At 35.6% G+C, this 23,164-nt stretch overlaps 1 protein-coding gene across 1 annotated transcript in view; it reads right to left on the reverse strand.

The window, feature by feature from the left end:
- The window catches only part of LOC150087017 (lysine-specific demethylase 4A-like), a 694,533-nt gene that overhangs the window by 600,018 nt on the left and 71,351 nt on the right, over positions 1-23,164 (reverse strand). The window contains exons 3-4 of the mRNA XM_090372906.1: positions 21,965-22,140; positions 805-928 (exon numbers count right to left, since the gene is read on the reverse strand). Coding sequence (XP_090229032.1) covers positions 805-928; positions 21,965-22,140 — 300 coding nt within the window. The remainder of the gene's footprint in view (positions 1-804; positions 929-21,964; positions 22,141-23,164) is intronic.

Genomic DNA, 23,164 nt, shown 5'->3' on the forward strand with positions numbered 1-23,164 from the left:
TTAAAGTTACTTAAAATAAATATATATTAAGAAACGATGATATATTGGTATAATGCAAGTAGAATTCAAAAAAATTAATATTTTTCATAAATAAAAACAAAGTTTGCCACCTATCAGGTCTCACACGACCCCCCCCCCAACCGGAAATTCTAGAGCATAACCATTGTCAGGCTACTGTATCAAGTGATTCTGCCATTTATGAGATGCACAGAGATAGAGAGCTTTAATGTCAACAGGAAGGGTCACCCCACATTATCATTGGGCAGTACCTATCTTGATAATCATTTATCAGTGTATAGGCTAATGAGGAAATGTCCAGTAATCCTTGCATTTATGTGATTAAACCCCACTTGACTTATACTTGTAGGCTACTTGAAGTATGTAGTGTACGGTAGAAAAAAATCAGATATCCTTCAACAGTCAAAGGATGAAATTAAACAAGCATGTGAAGCTCATAGCAACAGTGGAGAACATCTGTCATTCTTTTGTTCACTGCTGTGAACAGTACCTAGATGCAAATGGTGGACAATTTGAACATCTGCACTAGTTCACCATAGGCCAAACTACCACTCAAGATACTACTCTAAACGCTATGCCAAAATACTGCTTCTTAGTATTTTTTTGTTACTTCATAAGATGACTAAATTAACTTGGAACTGAATGTATATAAAGCTTCATATAATATATTTTCTTCTGTTCTTATAAGAAATCCTTCTTATCAACAGAAAAATGTTTTTTAAAATTTAATTATTCTAAAAGTTATCCTATTTATAAACAAGCATGTATCTCTCCAAAATTTGTTACCTTTACATCTTTATCATACAATGATCCAGACACATCAGCACCATATATTGGTGAATTATAAGTAATGTTTTTCCAGTACTTCCTTTCTAAATCTTCATAATCAAAATGAGGAGGAGTTGAATACCTTGGGAAGAAAAATTAATAAAAATTCTAAATATGTTGTGTATTTACAGAATGCTAAATATACTCTAAAAACCCAACATTTAGGGCAAGGAACAATGATGTTACCAAACAGTGTACATTATGGTCTATTTATTTTGTACATGAATGCCAGCTAGAACATTCCCTCTCCCCTCCAAAAACATATAAAATGCAATTGAAAAGTTACAACAAAATTTATCACATAGCTGGTTGTTTTGTTTTGTTATTTGGTTTTTAGGAGCATTTGCAACTAAGGCCATATTGCTCCGGGATATGCGGTGGTCATTCCCTGACCTTTCCGCATCCTCCGTATTTGGTGGTGACGGGCTCGAACCCCGGTCTAATCAAGAAGCGTGTGCTACGCACTGCTGCTCCTTCCCACCTGGCTACTGAGGCGCCTACATAGCTGGTGATAAAATTCCAATTAACTCAATCATTTACAGTTTAGGTAAAAACCAATATATGTGCACCACTAAGTAGCAAATGCACTATTATTCTTAAGCTATTCTAAAAATTGGCTGACTTTAAAGAAGATCATATTTAGAAACACTGGAGTGGTTTCATAATTCCATACTGAAATAACTTCTGTTGTAGATATTCCTTGAGCAGCATGATGTGTAGGTAAACTGTGTTGGAAGATAATAAAGCAGTCAAAACATATGTTGGTATTATTATTATTATGTTTATTTCCAAATTTGAAAATGAAAAATTTGAAAAAAAAATTCAGAACAGCCATCTTCGGGCAAAACAATAATGTGATACAAAATAAAGTAATGTAATACAAAACAATAATAATGGGATACAAAAATTTGATACAAAATAAAAAACTTAACAAAAATTTAACTACTACATTAGCCATGATTTGACTAATGAGGTGGAAATCTCATTTAGATCAAGCCAAAGCATTTTTCTGAAACATTTGAATATTAAATGGCCGTCATTAAATTCATGCCTTGTTCACTAAATGAAAAGGAAAATCAGTTCAATGTATGTAAGGACTTTAAAGAAACAGTTTGGAGAGGTAACAACACTCAATAAAACTTTCAGGAAACATTTCTAAAGTCTATCAGAGATCACGAAACATTAACTTATGCATATAACCCAGAAAAAAAAAAAAAAGTCCTCACAACAGAAAATTTAAAAATCACTTTAGCTGAAAGCAGGCAAAAAAAGTAATTTCAATATTAAGAGTATGGTGACTGCATTTTCTGGCACTGACGTGGAGAAGACTATTGGCAATAGCAGAGAAGACTATTGTTACTTATTCTTGGTGAATAACCACCACCCAGACAGCATTTCAAGGCTATCTGGCCTATCATCGGTGGGTGGAGAGGTACCCTGGTGTTGCATTAGTGACAACACAGTTATAAAGTATAACTCCACAATATGAGAGATGCGAGATGGTATATAACAGTTTAAACTGAAAAGGTTTGGCAGCTCTTTCACTTACAGTAATTCTTTTACAAGCAACATGTTGCCATATCACACAGTAATAAAATTATTAGTATAAGTGATTTTAGTATTGAACATGAAACAAAATCTGCCAAAATTTACTACTGAATATATAGATCAAAATCTAAACAATATATAGATCAAAATCTAAACAATATATAGATCAAATCTAAACAAAGTTAGAGAAAAAATTAACTAGAGGAGGAGGAAGACCTTACTGAGATGGTCTTTCTTGCATGTCTTAGAACCCACACTGGCTTTTGGAATCTCCAGAACTAAATAATTCTGATGATGAAGACAATGATGTTGAAGCTCACAACACTGGATGTGCAACCATGAATTTTGTACAACTAGGTGTCACTGGAAAATCTTTTTTAGTGAATTTTTCCCAATCATGCTACTGATGTATGACCTTGGCAAAACAAAAGCCTAGGACCGGGTCAAAATCATACTTCTGGTTTAGTCTGTTATGGCAATCAACGCCCAAAATGGAAGTGGACAATTTAAAAACTGTTAGTATAATACATTTGTCATTATCCCAAGGTATATTGAAATTCTACAACATACTTAGGATTAAAGACCTCAGAATGTGGATGTGACTTTTTTTTTTTTTTTTTTATGAAAACCCCAAACAAGAGGTATTAGAACCTATACTACTTAGTACTGTGCTTGGGTTGGAGGTTGAGAAGATGAAAGAAGATATTTCTTGACATTAGACTTGAACTTCTGTAGACTGTAATTTTCAGGAAATATATATGAAGGAAGGTTGTTCCAGAAAACGGCATGTGTTCGAACTGTTTGGAAAGAGAGAGCGGGAATTACAGAAGCCAATTCAGAAGAACAGTGCCCATGGAAGTATCTATAGAAGAGGCATGCAGCAGAAACAGTACATCTATGAGACAGCAAGTGGAGAGACTCTGTTAGAGAGGAATCATCAATTAACCTAACTGCCCTCTTCTGAATGGAATCTAGAAGCCTCAGAGAGGTTTTGGGGGCACAGCCCCAAATGTGGGAACAATATTCCATGGTAGGGCGGGTTTGCGATTTGTACAGCATGAACAGCTGTTTGGAAGAAAAGTAACGCCGAGATCAAAAGAAAAAAACCAAGTTTTTTAGATGCAGAGGAAGCAATATTTGTAATGTGCTTGTGACAAGAGAGATTAAAAGCCAGGGTAATCCCCAAAAGAGATATATCATTTTGCCTAGAAATTGGAGCATCACAGATAAGCATAGGAGCAGAAGAATCCTTTTTGCAAGATATAAGACAAGACCGAGTTTTAGAAGGGTTGAAATTCACTAAGTTGTCTTTTCCCCACTGGAGAACTACCTGGAGATCGACATTTAAGGAATTGGTAGCAGATATTCAAGAAGATGAAGCTGATTGAGCAGGGCTTCTCAAAATGGAAAGTGGAATGCAATGTGCTATCATCAGCAAAACTATGGATAGGATTTCCTGTCAATAGAAGAAGGTCATTAACATACAAGAGGAAAAGAGTGGGGGAAAGAACTGAACCTTGGGGGGACACAAGAATTAGTGGAAAAGTTAGAAGACAGAGAACCATCTACCATCACCCTCAGTGAGCGATCAGAGAGAAAACTGGATAACCAATTACAAAAAACAGTTGGCAAACCATAAGATGGAAGCTTGCTTAGACCTTTATGCCAAACACGTTCAAAGAAAGCCTTTGAGATGTCAAGAGCAACTGCTTGTGTTTCCCCAAACTTTTCCATTGAATTTGTCCATAAATGGGTAACATAAGCCAGAATATCACCAGTGGATCGACACTGACGAAATCCATACTGGCGATCATTGATTAGACGGAAGGTTTCTAGGTAGTTTAAGAGTTGGCAGTTAATTGATTTCTCCATTACTTTAGAAAGAGTAGAAATAATTGCAATGGAACGATAATTGGAATGGAGCAATTTGTCACCCTTTTTAGGAACTGGCTGGATATGAGCAAATTTCCCAGCAGAAGGAAAAAACACCTTTGGAATAAGAAAGTGAAAAAGGGGGCAAAGAACAGGAGTAAGTTCAGGAGCAAAGGTTTTGAGAACAAATGGAGAAATACCATCAGGACTTGGAGCTTTCTTAGAATCAAGAATCGTCAAAATTCTTCTTACAGTGAGATCAGACTCCTTAGCACCACATTCAAGATTCTTAGAACCTGCAACATCTTTCAATTCAATGCCACAAATTTCTTCACATGTGAGATCAACCCTGTGTGTATCTGACTCCATTTGATTAACAGTTTTTTTTATTATTATTATTATTATTATTATTAGAGGACACTAAAAACAGTATAGGCAGCACTACCAGCCTTCTTCCTTCATTAACAATGGCTGTATAGGCCTTTACTATTTAAATCTAAAATTATATATCTTTCCCACTAAGAAGATATTTTGTTCCAAACTTAGAAACTAATCAGACAGATATGCCCTTCCACCTATTTGAAGTCCCCTTCATCCATACCTTGAGATTTTAAAAAGTAGCTCTTCAAATTCTGAAGTACCAGTGCTATGCTAAAGCACAGGCAGCTGGAACTGACAGTTAGAACAGAGAATGCTCTAACTGCCAAAACAGACTTATCGTAAATCTAGCTTGAATATTACCATTCCTTGATTAGAAATCGTCAACCAGTAGACCTTATCAGAATATATCTGTGTATCACAAAAGTATTTGAAGTAAGCACTTTAAAACCATATTTATAAATACTTTTAACAAGAGCACATATAATAGCAACTATCACAGCTAACCACCATTGTTAAGCCACAGTCCATAGATCCATCGTGCCCACTTTCAAACTCAAATAGCTAGAGACCTTGGAGTGAATGAATCTACAGTGCATGGATGGAAACAAGCAATAGACTGCAATGATAATGCCTGCAGCAACGTCAAGACGAATAATTTGATAAAGCTGTGATTTCAGTGGTTTGTTCAAGAATGATCTGAAGGCACACCTCTTTTTGGATCCTATCTGGAAACCAAAGCTAAAAACTTCCACAATTATCCCCATGATCTTCATGGAAATGAGTCCACAGCATTCACTGAAAGTAATGTATGGTAAACATGTTGTAAAAAGTGGCATGAATAACCAAAATGGCTATAGTTCAGCCGATGATGAAGCTGCATGCTCTTAACCTGCCCAGCTTCAAAAAATAATTGAAGATGGTGGCTATACTGCAGAACAAGCATATAACTGTGATAAGACCAGACTTTGTTATAAAATGTTACCCAATTCCACTTTGGCTTGTAAGAACGAAACTCAAAGAACACAAGCCTTCAAAGTAAATGACCTTTCTTTTCTGTGTAAACCAAACAGGAAATCACAAACTGAAGCCACTTTGCGCAGGAAAGTTTAAATTGCCATGATGCTTCTATCATGTGAACATGGAATCCAAGCCATTTGCCTATGACTTTAGCAAAAATGCAAGGTTGACTTCCAGTATTTTTGAAAACTAGTTTTATAAGCAATTTGTACCTGATGTATGTAAACACTTATGGCAACAATTCTCTTATTCTTTTACAAATCAATATTTGTAATTCAAAAATTCAAAAATATTATATTACAGTAAGAAATAATTCACAAAAATTAAAAATCAAATGAACACAATTAGAAATCAATTTAACACAATTAAAAATGAAGTCAAAAATTAATTTAACAAAAAAACATTGCAAAACGATTTTCCTTCCTGAAGCTAACAATGCTTTTCGATTGCATGTCGTGATCACAGGAATAAAAATTACCGAATAGGGGTGAACATGGAACTTAAATAGGGATTATTTATCTTCGCGCATGCACGTAAAGGACCACGAGTCAGAGATTAGATATGGCTGGCAAACATTAACAGAATTCTCATGTAATTTAATTTCAACTGTTTCTGCAATTAATAGTCTCGTATAATTACGTTGGACACTAAGTATTTTGGTCTCGTTAAATAAAAAAGTATGTTTTTCATTAATAGCATGAAAGGCTAATTCTGACACTGCTGAACAAGAAGCACAAACTGAGGCTGTGTGTTGATTAACACGAAAATTCAGAGGAAACTGCATAGAACCCTACCTGATAAGACGAGTCGCAATCACTCCAAGAAATGCTGTATACAAGGTCATTTATTTGTGTTGCAAACAAGGAAAGGACTGAGCAATTGTTCAGTACAGTGTAATTTCCGTATAGGCCTAGCTACAATTTTAAATTCGGTATCTTTAAAGAATCTTAAGTTGTTTGTGCCACTGTTCAACATATGGGACAGAAATAAAGTATTTTTTGATACAGTCGATTCCGGTTATTTGGGACACATCGAGACTAGTGCATTTTGGCCCGATTAAGCGGCTGCCCCAATTATCCGAAGTTTCGCGTAAAAAAAAAAGTTAAAAATACAATGGACCCGACTTTACAATTGGTTCACTGTACAATCAAATCATGTTACGATGGAGTCGCCACAGTACAGTACCGTTGACTATACAATACATAGTAAATGCACGTCATTGTGATCATGTTTGTGAATTGAATTTTAATTCTATTAAACAGAGATTCTAATTACAGAAAATAGGAGGAATATTATCCACAAGCCATAAAAGTAAAGATATATTAAGCACAAATTTACACTTTATTACTGTACCTTACCAATTAAAAAATTAAATGATACGTGAAAATCTGAATAATTAATACGTACTGTAATATGTGCACACTAACTAGTTGACATTTCTGTTCACTGACATTTGTGGGTGGGGGTTAAAATTTAAATCAGTAAAAAGATAAGCAATGAATAACAAAGAACATGGCACACACAAATTGCAAGTAACACGATACATGCAAGTGAGAACGGAGTAACAAGAAGCTTACCCTTGATGCCATACCTCAATTTGTACAGCAGTCTTCCATGTACAACAGTATCAAAAGCTTTCCTGAAATCCAAGTGTATGATATCAAGATTATTTTTGGCATTCAGGTCCTTTGTGACCACATCATAGTAAGCAATCAAATTGGTCAGACAAGACCTCCCTTTGACAAACCCATGCTGTGTCTTAAATATTACTGCAGTCTTACTATTTAATTCCTATTTAAAATTTCATTCCTATCATTCCTATTTAAAAATAGGAATGAAGAGAAGATTCTGAAAATTAATTTTTTTATATGATTGAAGATTCCATGGTGGAAGCATAAACACATTTCACCATAATAACCCATAGAACTCCAGCTGTCGGTATTATTGCAAATTCAATAAGATCGAGTTTACTATCCGTTTATGACATATTGCACTAACAGAAAAGCCCAACAAACAGGTGACTGTTAATTATTTTTATTGTTTTATGGTTGTGACCGCCAGAAGTCCGACCAAACCGTGTGGTATGGTCGGAGACATTCGTAGGGTAATCTCCAGTGCTGCAGCCTTCTGCCCCGATTAAACGGCATGTTGTCCCAATTAAGCAAAGTAAACCCTGGCTATATTCTCTATTGGGTTCTGTTTTTTAAGATTTGCCCCAAATAAACTGCTGCCCCGATTAACCAGTGGCCCAAATAACCGGAATTCACTGTATTAATATTGTTGGTTGGTGTCTGTTTTTGTATTCTATCCTTAGCTTGTACTCTAATTCTGTCTATTGTAGCAAGTGGATAACCCCTGTTTAAGAATCTGCTGGTTAATATTTGTATTTCTGAGCCCAAAGCAGATTCCGTCGTTGAATATTTATAAGCATTGAGAAATTGATTAAAGATAATCAATCTTTTGTAGGTGAATGGGTGATAGCTGGTAAATGCAGAAGCATACTGGTGTTTGTAGGTTTACGATAGATGTTAAATTGAATTTTATTCGCGTCCCGCATAAGTGTGAAATTTAGAAAATTTAATGATTTAGTATCCATATTCTCCCTCTCCAATGTAAATTTGAGTCTAGAATGAATATTATTAAACGAATGTAAAATGTCTTGTATAGCGCTACTATTGGTAATGACTAGAACATCGTCTAAATATCTCCCATAGTATGTGATATGGGATAGAAAAGGTGTCAAATGTATACGGTCAATCATTGAGAGATAGATCTCTGATATTAGGCCACTCAAGCTTAATCCCGTTGGCAAACCAAAAATTTGTTTGTATACTTTGTCTCGAAAGGTGATATAGTTGGCTTCAAGAGTTTAATTAAGTGAAAAATTTCCTTAATAGGAAGCTTCGTTTAATTAATCCGTATAGAGTTATTATTTAACAAATCCCAAAGAATATCTAATGTGTATTCAACATTTACATTCATATATAACGAGGTAATATCTAGTGAGAATAAATTATCATTACCACCAAGTCTACAGTCCTTAAAGTTATTAAATAGTGTATTGTAGTTCTTAATCCCAAATTGTATCGCCTGTCTAAAGGGTTTTATAATGCTATATATACGTGTGGCCAAGGATGAAAATGCCAAGTTTCTGTAGGAAACAATAGGCCGAATAGGAAATCCGGCCTTATGTAATTTTACCTTACCGAAAAGTGCAGGAATGTTGTATATGTTCTGGCCTTCAATTCCTTTAACTGAGCCATAGTAATGTAGTCGTTTTTGCAATACTTGGTATTTTATTGTATCGATGACCAAATTAGTAAATAGTGCCAGGTCTACTTCAAGATAAGTGGAGGTATCTGATACAACTGACTAACTTATTAATATAATCAGGTTTATTGAGTATTACCACTGTATCTCCTTTATCAGCTCTCTGAATAATAATGTCTTTATTTTCCCGAAGTTCACGTAAAGCTGAACTGTCATGTGTATTCAATTTAGGAAGTCGCGTTTCCTGGTTAACTTGTTTAATAAATAAATTTTTTTGTGGAACATTACAAAGTCCATATTCAATATCAATTACACACTGTTTTTTAGGTAGTTTTCAAGGTGATAAATTGTAATTTAATCCTTTGGATATAAAAGTGAAATCTGGTCCTGAATAGCATTTACAATCAAATATTTGTAACCTGTTCATATGTCGGTTCGTTGAATGTTTGGTGAGGGGGGTGTTCACAAACTAGCTGAAGTATTCTGTGGTAGACTGTTGTGTGTATGTGGGGGGGCAGTCATCACACAACTCTTATGCATTTGGTCGCAAGCTCGCAACAATGTGTTAGAACTCGAATGAACGTGGTCTGTTTTTTATTTCTGAGGCCTGTGCTTCACATGACAAATCTATGGATGTCTTCAATACAGACCAAGTGTTAGGATGCAGATAATTTTTTAATTTGTCACGAAGTTTACTAACTTGGGAATTGTATATTTATTTATTAGAATACCAAGATCTTAAGGCAAGCATATGGAAATTACACACTATACTGAAAAATCGCTCAGTCAGGAAATGTTGTTTGTTATTTGGTTTTTAGGAGCATTAGCAACTAAGGCCATATTGCTCCGGGAATATGCGGTGGTCATTCCCTGACCTTTCCGCATCCTCCGTATTTGGTGGTGACGGGCTCGAACCCCGGTCTAATCAAGAAGCGTGTGCTACGCACTGCTGCTCCTTCCCACCTGGCTACGGAGGTGCCTGTTCTTGGAAATGACTGAGCACATAAATAAATGACCTAGTATACAACATTTCTTGCGGTGACTGTGACTCATCTTATCAGGGTTCTATATGGTTTCATCTTTGTGTTAATCAACACTCGGCCTCAGTTCGTGCTTCTCATTCAGCAGCGTCAGAATTAGCCTTTCATGCCGTTAATGAAAAACACTTTTTTTATTTAACGAGGGCAAAATACTTAGTGTCCAAAGTAATTATACGAGACTTAATTGCAGAAACCGTCAAAATTAAATTACATGAGAATTCTGTTAATGTTTGCCGGCCATATCTAATCTCCGACTCGTGGTCCTTTATGTGCATGTGCGAAGACAAATAATTCTATTTAAGTTCCATGCTCACCCCTGTTCAGCAATCTTCATTCCTGTGATCACGACATACGGTTGAAAAGCATTGTCAGCTTCAGGAAGGAAAATCGTTTTGCAATTTTTAGTTAAATTAATTTTTGACTTTATTTTTAATTGTGTTCATTTGATTTTTAATTATTGTTAATTATTTCTTACTGTAATGTAAGATTTTCGAATGTTTCAATTGTTTTCGTTTTAATTTCTGGAGAGTATTATATTGAGGTAAACTTCTCTTATTCTTTTATAAATTGTGTTTATGTATATTTAACATGAACATTGCTTTTTTAAAATACTTTATTCTACAGTACATCAATAAAAGATTGAAACAGTGCAATTGCATATTACAATTATCATGCAAAAAAAAAGAGAGAATATCGAAATTGATAGTATGTATGAAGTTTGAATGCTGAAAAATGGCTAGAATTTTCTAACGAGATTGTGCTTATATCGCGATGTGATTCTTTGGACTCTGAGCATTGCGTAATAACAGGTTTCAGCTGTACCATTTCACAACAGAATGCTTCTATTGCACCAGATGCTTTTAACATATACAGAGCAGCAAAGTCGCTCAAAAAAAAAAAGATTGATGAACTTCTTGTGGCCATAGTGTATAGTGTTTACTGTCTTGCGGAACCAAGGGATCCCCAACTCCGTGATAGCTCATTGTGTGAGCTATCACGTAGTCTACATAGCATGGTGTGGGTTATGTTGATATGTTGTTCCTCTGGCCACTTAGCCGTGGGGCTGAAAAAACCAAGGACCCCACTACTCATCCAACACCACAAGGAGATGGACCAGGTAGTCGATTGTAAGGTTCTCTGGCTGGGGTGAACACTGGCATCACCAAAGCTTGCCAGAGGGGGCTCTTAACACAAAGCCTTTGCAGCCCTCCTTTCGAAGAAAAAATTGTTGGAAAGGAGGGCTGGGAAGGTAGTTTGAGTAGAGGAGTGCAGGTGAAGGTAAATAATGTGAATGGTAGGGAGACTTCCACCTAGAAAGCAGAAGTCAAAGGGACAGAAGGGCACCTCCGTGGGACCCGTTCTCCACGGGGGGGGGGGAAGAGATGTTAAGAACTGAGAAAGATATGGGTTGGTAGGATCTATCAGGCGAAATGTTTGGATGGGAGGTGGGAGAGTTGGTTGGGGAATAAAGTCATAGGGTCAGAGTGCCCTATATGGGAAGGGGAGAGATCACACTGTAAACAAACAGTGCAATGTGGTAAGAAATCCCACATTGGCCAGACCAGCAGCAGCCAGTGTCAGCAGATCCCATACCATGCCTCTAATGAGGGAAGACACAAAGTCAGCAAGGTTGGGGGGGGGGGGATTTGCTAAATAGGCTTCCCCCAGTATGGTCAAATTTCAGAGTAGGCCTGTCAGAATACACACACTCTAATCACACTCACCTGTCATATATTTACACAAGAACACTTTTTTCTTTTTTTATGCTTAACATATATTTAGAGGCAAACAACAGATTGCAATCAGACTTATTTTTCTCAGTCATCTGCCACCTTCTTTCAATGTGACACAATTACCAGCTAAAAAAGAAACATATTGTAGCTTACTATTAAAAGCTCCAAAGTCTGGATTTTATGAATGGCCTTTTATGCAATTTTGTCAAGTATTATATCTGACCTCAAATCCTTTAAATCTGAAGTTACTTCCCTGCCATCTGGTGATACTCTTTAAAAAAACTCTTATGTCTGCAAAGAGGTATAACAGTTTCTAAACCTTCCAAGCCTTGCTCATGAAAACATAATGAAATTTCAGAGAAATAAGGTAAGTTTTAGTATTTCTTATCCTGTTTTGTAAAAAACAAATTGCAGTTTTAACATAAATCATAAAATGAACAACATATTTCAGTAATAATGGACTTGCATACTGTTCATGTTTAAGTTAACATGAGAGCCTTTATTTTTATTTTTAAAAAATGCCCAAAATTTACAATAAAACTAATTAACACTACTTTATAGGTCAAACTTGGCAGCTCTAGAAGACAACATATGTTATCATTAATTAACAGTTCAAATAATGATGAAAATCCAGGAGAATGTAAAACAGTCATGTTTTAGACTGATTAGCTTTTGATATAAGTGTGGTTGTATTCTAATGTGTGGAACTGAATTTATTGATTGATATTTTCTTTATCTAAAGAAGTAAATAGTATTTTACAAGATCAAATAGTAAATAATATTTTATTTTTTTAGGTTAGACAAGGCAGCTTTAAGAACCAATTGTTATTAGATGAAAATTTATGTGAGGAGGCAAATAAAGCACAAAATAATCCGATGTCTAAGAATATGTGGCAAGTAATGAAGTTTTTGATTTGAACAGAAAATTTAAACAAGAAATAATTAGTGCACTTGAAGGTGATACTCTATTTTAAAAACTGTCAGAACAACAATAACTCAACTGAAAATGACACTGCTGACCATTGTGTGTTCTCTACCTACTTTTCATAGCGATGAGAATGAAAGAATATGATATTGTTTTTTTTATAAAAAATACAAACTGAGGAGAGTACAACTACAGTACCTAAAACAACACCCAAAGTAGAGTAGTATAATAATTCTAGTAATCAATACAACAAATTCTACATTATTCACACATGAGGAGTTATTCGGGGGAGGGGGGGAACAGAAGTTTAACTCTGGCAGTGAGCTAAATGATTACGTAATAACTGAGAGCAAAGTGAAGGAGAAATTGAAGTTAATCATAAGAAAGGCACCTGGAGTCGATGGGATCTATGCAGTTATATTAAAGGAGGCAGCAAAGGAAGTAAGTAAACCCTTAGCCATTATTATGAGACCTTACTTGAACTCATGGGAGGTCCCCGTGGACTGGAGATGTGCGAATGTGACCCCAATTCACAAAGAAGGATCAAAGGGTGACAAGTAATTACAGACCTGTTAGTTTAAATTCTGTTCCAGGGAAATTAATGAAGGCACTGGTTAAAGAAGAACTGTTGTTGTTGTTATGGGAGTTTAAAGGCGCATAAGCTACTATGGCTATAATGCACCTTAAAGAAGAACTGCAGGATCATCTAGACAAGACTACAGTTATAGTTCAGACACAGCATGGATTTGTTAAGGGGAAGTCTTGTCTGACCAATTTGATTGGATAGTATGATGTGGTCACAAAGGAACTGGATGCAAAAAATAATTTTGATATCATATACTTGAATCTTAGAAAAGTTTTCATACTGTTCCACATGAAGACTACTGTACAAATTGAAGCAGTATGGATGGCATTAAGGGCAAAATGCTGCTATGGATAAAGGAGTGGTTGAGTGGGAGAAGGCAGAGAGTGGTAATCAATGGACACTGCTCTTTATGGACTAATATTATTAGTGGAGTCCTCCAGGGTTTGGTGTTAGGTCCATTGTTGTTTTCTGTATTTATTAATGATACTGATGAAGGTATATCAGGCTTAATGTCCAAGTTTGCAGATGATAAGAAGGTTGGCAGTGTTGTTAATGACACTAATGAGATTACGCTACTGCAACAGGATCTAGAAAAGTTGAGCAGATGGGCTGAGAGGTGGCAACTGAAGTTTAACATTGACAAAGGTAAAATACTGCATATGGATAGCAGTAACCCCAGAGTAACGTATCAACTGTGTGGTACTACACTCTGGGTGGTTGAGAATGAAAAAGACCTGGGGGTAATTGTGCAATCAGATATGAAATTTTCTGAGCAGTGCAGACAGTCAGCAAGAGTAGCTCATGGTGTCTTGTCAATGATATACAAGAATTTTTCAGAAGGGGATAAGGAGGTAATTATCCCCTTATATAAGGCAAAGGTTTGGCTACACCTTGAGTACTGTATACAGGTCTAGAGGTCTCATTTTAGGAAGGATGTAGAGCTGCTGGAACGAGTACGGAGAAGAGCAACAAGATTGGTGAATGGAACAAAGGGTTGCTCTTACAAAGAAATGCTTAAGTTGTGCAAATTGCAGTGTCTGGAGACTAAGTAACTGCAAGGTGATCTGACTAAAGTGTATAGGGCCTTGAATTGGTGACTAAGCTCAAAGTTGATGGGATTCTTCCTCTTGCTCAGATTAGTTGCCTGCGGGGACAAATTCAAATTGAGGAAAGACAGTTGTAGAACAGATGTTTGGAAATTTGCCTTTAGCCAGCGGGTGGTTGATTGCTGGAACAAACTTCCATCTATCATTGTAGAAGTTGAAAGCGTAAATAAATTCAAGGTAGAACTAGACAAATATTTGAGATGAATGGATGGGTAAAATGGGAAGGGTTTTTTTTTTTTTTTTTTTTGCTGATGATATATAAGCTTGCTTTCTTGCATCATATGCCTCTACTAATGCTAACTAACAATTAGCTAATACTAACAATTACAGTGAAAATGGAAAATGAGCAGCTTATAGCTGAAGAAACTATGACACTGAAGAGCTGAATGGACTGAACACTGAAAATGTCAACAAAAATAAAAGGAGGAGTAAGCCTGACAGAAAGTCTTGGACTGCAGAAGAAAACAGAATCAACAAGCAAAAAGAGGTAAAATAGTATGGCCTAAAAACAAATTGCCAATGAAAATGTCTATGAAAGAGAAAGACAACCACAAAAAATCAAACCTTTCTGCAACTGTAAGTAGATTTCTAAACATAAAAAGATTCAGTGTAAGAAGTTTTCTGAAGAAGAGAAACAAAACATTTTTTATAATTTTTGGAATAAGCTGGATTGGAATCAAAGGAAAGTTTGTGTTGCAAATCTTGTTGACACTGTTCTGGCTAAAGATAAGAAAAACCAAATCAATGAAATTTCATGTCACAAATTTACTTTTTGTCTGTTTAAGAAAGACGAAGTACGAATTTGAGTCTGTCAAAAATGTTTACAAACACGATGAATCTTAGTACATAGTCTTTACATAACTGGGTATCTCATAATGAACCAGAACTATCTATAAAAACACATTTGAAAGATAAAAATAATACAAGACTTAAAGCGAAAAAAAATAATCTTAAAAATTTTTAACCAATTACCAAATATGGAGGCTTGTTACTGCAGGGCCTCTTCAAGCAAATTGTATTTAGAGCCAATTTGGCAGTGCAAATCTGGTTCATACAAAGAACATGTACAATTCAGCAAGGGAAACAAAGCAAAAACTCTTATCGATAAAAATCAATCACGAAGAATTTGATCGCAACAATATAGGATTATACATGCCAAAAAAAAAAAAAAAATCAGGGCAATTTATATGTAAGCCAAGATGGGGAGAAAAATAAAGATAAAGAATCACCTAAACATATGTTTACTATGCACCTCCAATCTTTACCGCTACGCCCAGTACTAAAAGCTATTGTTACCTATTATAAGAAAAAGCTAGTAGTCCATAATTTCGCAATCTATGACAACCTTACCAAGGCTGACTACTGTTAGTTATGGCATGAGAGAGTGGGAGGCATACCTTCAAATGAATTTGTGTCTATATTATATACTTTTCTTGATTCAAAATCCAAAGTAGTTCCTAGTGAAGAAATATTTAGTGTTGGGGTGCACACAATTGGAGCGTGATAGCATGCATTCCACTACTGAACAGAGTATTAGACATAGAGATGTCTATTCTCCAGCACGATACGTCAACGATGAAAGCTACCATGTTTGAAACCAAAGGCATATGTTGTGAATTATCTACAGCGTACTTTTGTTCCAAGATTTTTCATATCTGAGATATTTTTCTTAAGTTCATCCTAGTTCAAAAACTGGTGATCCCACCATTTTATGTGGCCTTCAATATAAACAAGTAACATCATGTTTAAATTAAACTTCGATGATGACTGCACTGCTTTGAATAAACAGGACAACGACAAATGCCACAGACTATGGAGATAAATACAGTATATATTAAAATCCAATTCCAATAAAAAAAAAATCCATCCTTTTTATGACAGTTTAAAATTTAAGTAGTAATTTTTTTTTTAACATGATCATTAAAATGTTAAAATATAATCATTTTAAATTTATAATAAATTACTTGAAAATGTAGTATTTTCATGCAGTATTTATTTTTTTTATGAAAACCCTAAACACGGTACTTGGGCTGGAGGTTGAGAAAACAAAAGAAGATATTTGTTGACATTACACTTGAACTTCTGTAGACTGTAATTTTCAGGAAATATGTGTGAAGGAAGGTTGTTTCAGAAAACGACAGTTCAATGAATAAACGAGGAAGATGAAAAGTTGGTTCTGTCAGTTTGAAGTTGGATGGTAAATGGATGCTGGCTGGTGGTGGCACGTGTATGGACTATTTTGAAAGAGAGAGAGCGGGAATTATAGAAGCCAATTCAGAAGAACAATGCCCATGGAAGTATCTGTAGAAAGGGCATGCAGCAGAAACAGTACATCTATGAGACAGAGAATGAAGAGACTCCGCTAGAGAGGAGTCATTAATTAACCTAACTGCCCTCTTCTGAATGGAATCTAGAAGCCTCAGAGAGGTTTTGGGGGCACAACCCCAGTTGTGGGAGCAATATTCCATGGTAGGGCAGATTTGAGATTTGTACAGAGTGAACAGCTGTTTGGAAGAAAAGTAACACCGAGAGCGAAAGAGAAAACCAAGTTTTTTGGATGCAGAGGAAGCAATATTTGTAATGTGTTTGTGCCAAGAGAGCGGTCAGAAGTCAGGGTAATCCCCAAAAGAGATATCATTTTGCCTAGAAATCAGAGTGTCACCAAAGATAAGCATAGGAGCAGAAGGATCCTTTTTGCAAAATATAAGACAAGACTGAGTTTTAGAAGGATTGAAATCAACTAAGTTGTCTTTGCCCCACTGGAGAATTACCTGTATATCGGCATTTAAGGAATTGGTAGCAGATTTTCGAGAAGTTGAAGCTGACTGAGCAGGGCAAGGTTTTTCAAAATGGGAAGTGGAATGCAATGTGCTATCATCAGCAAAACTATGGATAGCATTTCCAGTCAATGGAAGGTCATTAATATACAAGAGGAAAAGAGTGGAGGAAAGAACTGAACCTTGGGGAACACCATCATTAGTGGAGAAGTTAGAAGACAGAGAGCCATCTACCATCACCCTCAGTGAGCGATCAGAAAGAAAATTGGATAACCAATTACAAAAAACAGTTGGCAAAACCATAAGATGGATGCTTGTTTAGACCTTTATGCCAAACATGAGTGAAAGCCTTTGAGGTGTCAAGAGCAACTGCCTGTGTTTCACCAAACTTTTCCATTGAATTTGTCAGATGGGCAAAAGTTGCAGCCAATAGCTTTGACAAGAGACCAGAATGTCCAGCTACCACTAGAGCAAGAAACTAGTTTTCTACTCTTAGCCTGTTCAAAATCTAGTTTGGACTGATTAATGACTGCTTTAGAATTGTTGCAAGTTTTGGTGTAGGCAGAAAATGAAACTGGAGAATTGGAAACAAGCAAATTACGATATACGTTCTCCACTTGAACAGCCTTAGCACATTTATTGGAAAACCAAGGTTTAGATAAAGGATGACATTTTATAGTGGAGTGTAGAATAAAGGATTCCATTCCTACAAGAATAATTTCACTGACACAATCTGAGCAAACAGTAACATCAGACGTTTTGAAACAGTAATCCGACCAAGAAAAAGAAATCTTGCAAGTCATCCCATTTTGCATTCTTGTAATGCCAAACAATATGAGGTTGGGAATAGCCATGAGATAAAGGCTCCATTGGAGAAGAGACAATCACCAAATTGTGATCTGAGGTACCTAAAGGACCACTCGCTCTTCGACCGTGTACTTAGAAGGGTTGTTTGTGAGAAAAAGATCAAGCATGTTCGCTGTATGGTTAGGATTGTCCGGTATTCTTGTAGGTAAATGAACAATCTGTGCAAGGTCATTAGAAACTGCAAAAGCCTCAGCACCTCAACCAGCAGGGTCGGTGTGACTAGAAAACAGAAGCCAGCTTGAGTTGTGAACATTAAAATCACCAAGAAAAATTATCTCACTGTTAGGAAAGTTCGACTAGAGAATGTCAAGTTGCAAAGAGAGAAAGTCAAAGAGCTCCAAGTGATTAGTGGAGTTGAGGAAAATGGTAGAGATAACAGATGAATTTGACACAATGAGGTAGAGAGATTTTAAGACAGAAGATCGAAAAGAGGAGATTCCAAATTACCAAGCCTCTGACAAGGAATATCGGAACAGACATATGCACAAGTACCACCTTTGAGGCGAAAGGAATCATACAACAAATAATTTGTGAAACTGAGATGAGCAGTAGTTGAATCAACTGATAGCTGAGATCCTGTCAGAAAAGGTACATGGGGCTTGGCAGACTCAAGTGGAAATGGACATCGCTGAAATTAGAATTGAGACCACATATATTTGTTAAATGAACTAGGAAGTGTTTGAGAGGTTTAGATCTTTTCGCAGATACGCTTATTCTATTAGTTTGACAATTCATGGTGTATTCAATAGTAAGAAAAAGTGGAGGGGACATGCTGTATGAAGTAATGAAATTTTTGGATATGGCTCACATTGACAGTTTAAATAAATCCATGGCTGAACTAGACAAACTTTTGGAATGAATGGATGGGTGAAACAGGAAGGTTTTTTTTTTTTTGGCTGATGCTATATAAAGCTTGCTACCTTGCATCATATACCTCTACTAATGCTAATGCTATATCCTTTTTTTCTGCAGTAATATCCTCTACATTTATATATGTATTATATGATTCAGTTTCATTGACTTCTGGAATTACGCACTATTTTTTTCAATTCCAGCTATTACTATGAGCATGCCTGCATAGTCTTAAATCCTATTGAAATGAGTAGAAATTCCTATTTTTAGAATAAGAAGTGGAAGGCCTCCACCCAACTCAAAAATCAGTCCTCCTATGTCAATTTTAGAAACTTTGTAAATATAAAAATAACTTCTATTATTTATAAACACAAATGATAGGTCGCAGCAAGCATTTACAGTTTCAAACTGTGCGACGAATATGTGTGTGTGCATGCGTGTGTACAAATTCTTTTAATACTGCACATAAAAAATCTTCAAACCATGTATACAGTAGGTAGATACCAGATAAGAAATTCCCACATAAGAAGTTTTCCCTTGTATTAGGTTTGGTTTCTTAATTCCCAATTTCAATTCTATATATTGTAATGTATTATTTTCCCCTGTAAGAAGTTTTCCGGGTAAAAAGTTTTTCTGCATAAAAACTTGTGATAAAGAATACACAGTGTATTATTATAATGTGTTTTCCCACTTAATACATTTTTTAAATATAGAAATTCTTTATTTTTATATTAAAAAAATATAAACAGTGTGGTAATCAAACAAATTAGTACCAAGTTCGTAAGAAACCACCGAAGTAGGTGAAATGGCATTGTTTTTGTTACATCTCATATTGTGAATGGAATGGAATGCTTTCACAACGACTTGCCACCTCAAATAAGCAATGCTTCACCAGTGGAGAAGACTACTGTTCCTTATTATCAGCACATACTACCATCCCTGGGTGGTGGTGGTATCCGCTGAGAATTCACTTACGAAGTGTTGCATATTCGAGAATCCACTGTCAAAACAATATTGAACCACCTTATTTGAAGTAGTTCAATATCAGGGCAACTCGTTGGAAAGCATTCACAATATGAGATATAACAGAAACAATGCAATTTCACGTACTTCTGTCGGTGATTTACTATGAACAAAAATGATGCTTGGCACTAACTTGTTCAATTAGTGAATTTTCCATAGTCTGAGGATTTCAGCGCTAAAACCTTTTTAGTATAAACATTTTAATATAATGGAGGTGACATATTCAGTTGTTTTCACTGATATCCACAATTGGCTAGCATCAACCACATGAAGTACAATGAAGCATTTGCCGCTAAGTTCTGATGGTTGTGGACAGTTCTGAATTACTTAATGGTTTGTTGCTCCTCTGTCTTATTGTAATTGTGACCTTTTAAGGTATGTTGAAACTACCAAGAAGCTCATTCTTCCAATTTGGTAATGAGTTTAACGAACAGAATGTTAAGCAATTAGAAATACTCAGTTTAAAAAGGTTTCTCATAGGCAGAGTAAAATATTTTTAAATTCTGAAATAGTACTTAAAAATGATCTTCAACTTATGTATGTATATCTTTTCATTTTTATTTTACAATTAATATTTCATACCCTTAGGTCATTTTCCCTTCTAAGAAGTTTTCCCTCATAAGAAGTTCTAAACCTCCAATCCTTTGGGAAACTTGTTATCCAGATTCTACTGTATAGGTATGAAAAACTCATGAAAAAACTTTCAAATACAGTGGGTGCTGCTTATTAATTCCTTCATGACACACATTAATTGATAATAATAACTGATTGATAACAACATCTGATGAAACAAGAATGCAGCTATTCAGCATTGTTTATTAATACAGAGTGGAAATGCATATAAAGAAAGATGGAAGTGGACAGAAAGAAAACATTAAAGTCAAGCAATATAAAATACTTTAATTTAACTGTCCACTTATTTCTTTGAGAAAATCATCAATAAAATGAAAATGAAATCCATACAAACGATTAAAAACAAATAAAGAAAATATTAAAATCAAGAATTAGAAAAGAGTTAATGAAGAAGAATTAATGCTCTACTATAAAACAGTCAGACTGATAGGGACAGTTAAGTATTTTTTTTTTTTCACAGAGTAATCACACCAACAGTCACACAAACTGTACAAAGTAACAACAGTAACTTGACATGCAATGTGTTGGAGTTCCAGAAAAAAAATCAGGATGTTAAGCAGTGTTCTCCCAGAGAAAAGTTTGCCAGCCAGGTGGGGAAGTGTAATACTTCGCAATATTATAAAATTTGCTGTTATTTATAAATGTGACTTAAGCAATCCAGAGCAAAAATGAATTGAATAATTTAACATTATGTGCTCCTGTCGCATTGATCTGAATCGCATAGTATGTTCAAATTAATATTGATTGAGATCAGTGAGCAGTACCATAAGGTATCGCGAGAATTGCTTAAATTTTAGCCGGGCAGTCAGTTAAATTCACTGGGTGTGCACCCATTCGATAGGTCCTGGGAGAACAATGTTAAATAATCACTTCACTGCACATGCATAAATCTTGATAAAGCAATCACAAAAACCAAAGTGCTGACTGCTTGCTTGCTTGTTTGGGGATTTATTAGGTGCATCGGTATCTGTGGCCATAGTGTGCCAGTACTGATTGCAATACACACTTTTTTATGTATTTGTCTGATCAGGACCTTATAAAAGTGATAATATTACACAAATGATAATATTATCTGTGATCAAAATAAGCAGCTTGCGCAGTATAGCAAAACAAAGAAAGATGTGGATCTCTTGGAATGGGTGAGGAGAAAAGCAACCAGAAAACTAGGCACTTGCAAGGAGACCTGAATGAATTGTTTAAGGTTATGAACAGATTAAGTAAATTTAATGAAAGTTTTTTTTTTTAACTCTTTCTTACACAACACACATAACAGCACAAACTCAAATTGAAAAAGGATAGCTGCAGGTTAAACGTGTGAAGATTTGTTTCCAGCCAAAAAATAACTGATTGCTGTAAAAAACTACCATATTATGTTCTGCAAGTGGATAGTTTGATTAAATTTAAAAAGAATAAGACATACTATTACATGGGATGGCACTTAAAATCTGCTTGGGTAGTAGTTAAAAATAATATTGGCTAGTAACTTACTTATTACTTTCAGCTAATTTCTTGAATTCTTTCACAGTCATCTGTCGTTTCTGAATATTAAACTGCTGATATAAACCCTGACGACCAGTGACAATTTGAGATATTGGTGAAGGTATGACAATGTTGATGTCATCATATCCACCTTTTCGTGGGCACCATTCTTCAGGAGGGATTATCTGAAATTAAAATCTCACAGAGCTCAAAATGTACATAAAACGCAATTTTATGTACATTTATATAAAATTATAACAACCAACTCTGAAAGTAGAAATATAACAAAAATAGCCAATAAAAGTGTGTATATTTTCTCTCAGCAGTTGTCATCACCATAGCCAAGTTTTTGCTGTTTTGTGGTGGTGAGTTTATTTGTGCACTGGCAACTATCATCATAATATGCCACCATAGCCAAGTGGTGAAGCAATGGAGGTACAGATATGTACATATTTAGTATAGTAAATAAATATTTCTGTTTATAATAATTTTTTAATAAAATTATTTTCTGTTTAAATAAATTTTCTGAGAAAACTCGCAGGGTTAGAGAAATTCACAAGACAGAAAAAAATACAAGAGCGTCACTGCATTCAGAAGTCACTTCGATTTGAACCATGGTCAATAAAGCATGTAAAAAAAAAAAATGTTCTTGTTTATACTCCGGCACGACCACCAGGTCAGTGGAGTTCACAATAAATCAATCTAAATCAATCAATGCAAATGTTAATCGTATTTAGCAATCACAGGCTTGAACCCCGGTCCACTCAATGAGTGTGTATTCTTTTCTGGGAAAGAGAAAGAATCCCGTCAGCATTGAGCATGCTCAAACCATTCAAGGCTTTATACACCTCAATCAGATCACCTCGCAGGTGCCTAATCTCGAGACACTGTAATTTGCAAAACTTAAGCCTTTCTTCGTAAGAGCAACCCTTTGTTCCATTCACTAATCTTGCTGCCCTTCTCTGTACTCGTTCCAACAGCTCTACATCCTTCTTAAAATGAGGCCTCCCATAACAAGGTGTGGCCTGACCACTGCCTTATAGAAGGGGATAATCACCTCCTTATCCTTGATAGACAAATTCCTGTATATCATTGACAAGACACCATGAACTACTCTTGCAGACCATCTGCACTGCTCAGAAAACTTCATATCTGCCTGCACAATTACCCCCAGGTCATTTTCGTTCTCTACCACTGTCAGTGTAGTTC

This window comes from Mastigoproctus giganteus, chromosome 4, assembly GCF_048544385.1.
Source record: "Mastigoproctus giganteus isolate SK-2022 chromosome 4, ASM4854438v1, whole genome shotgun sequence".
Lineage (NCBI taxonomy): Eukaryota > Metazoa > Arthropoda > Arachnida > Uropygi > Thelyphonidae > Mastigoproctus > Mastigoproctus giganteus.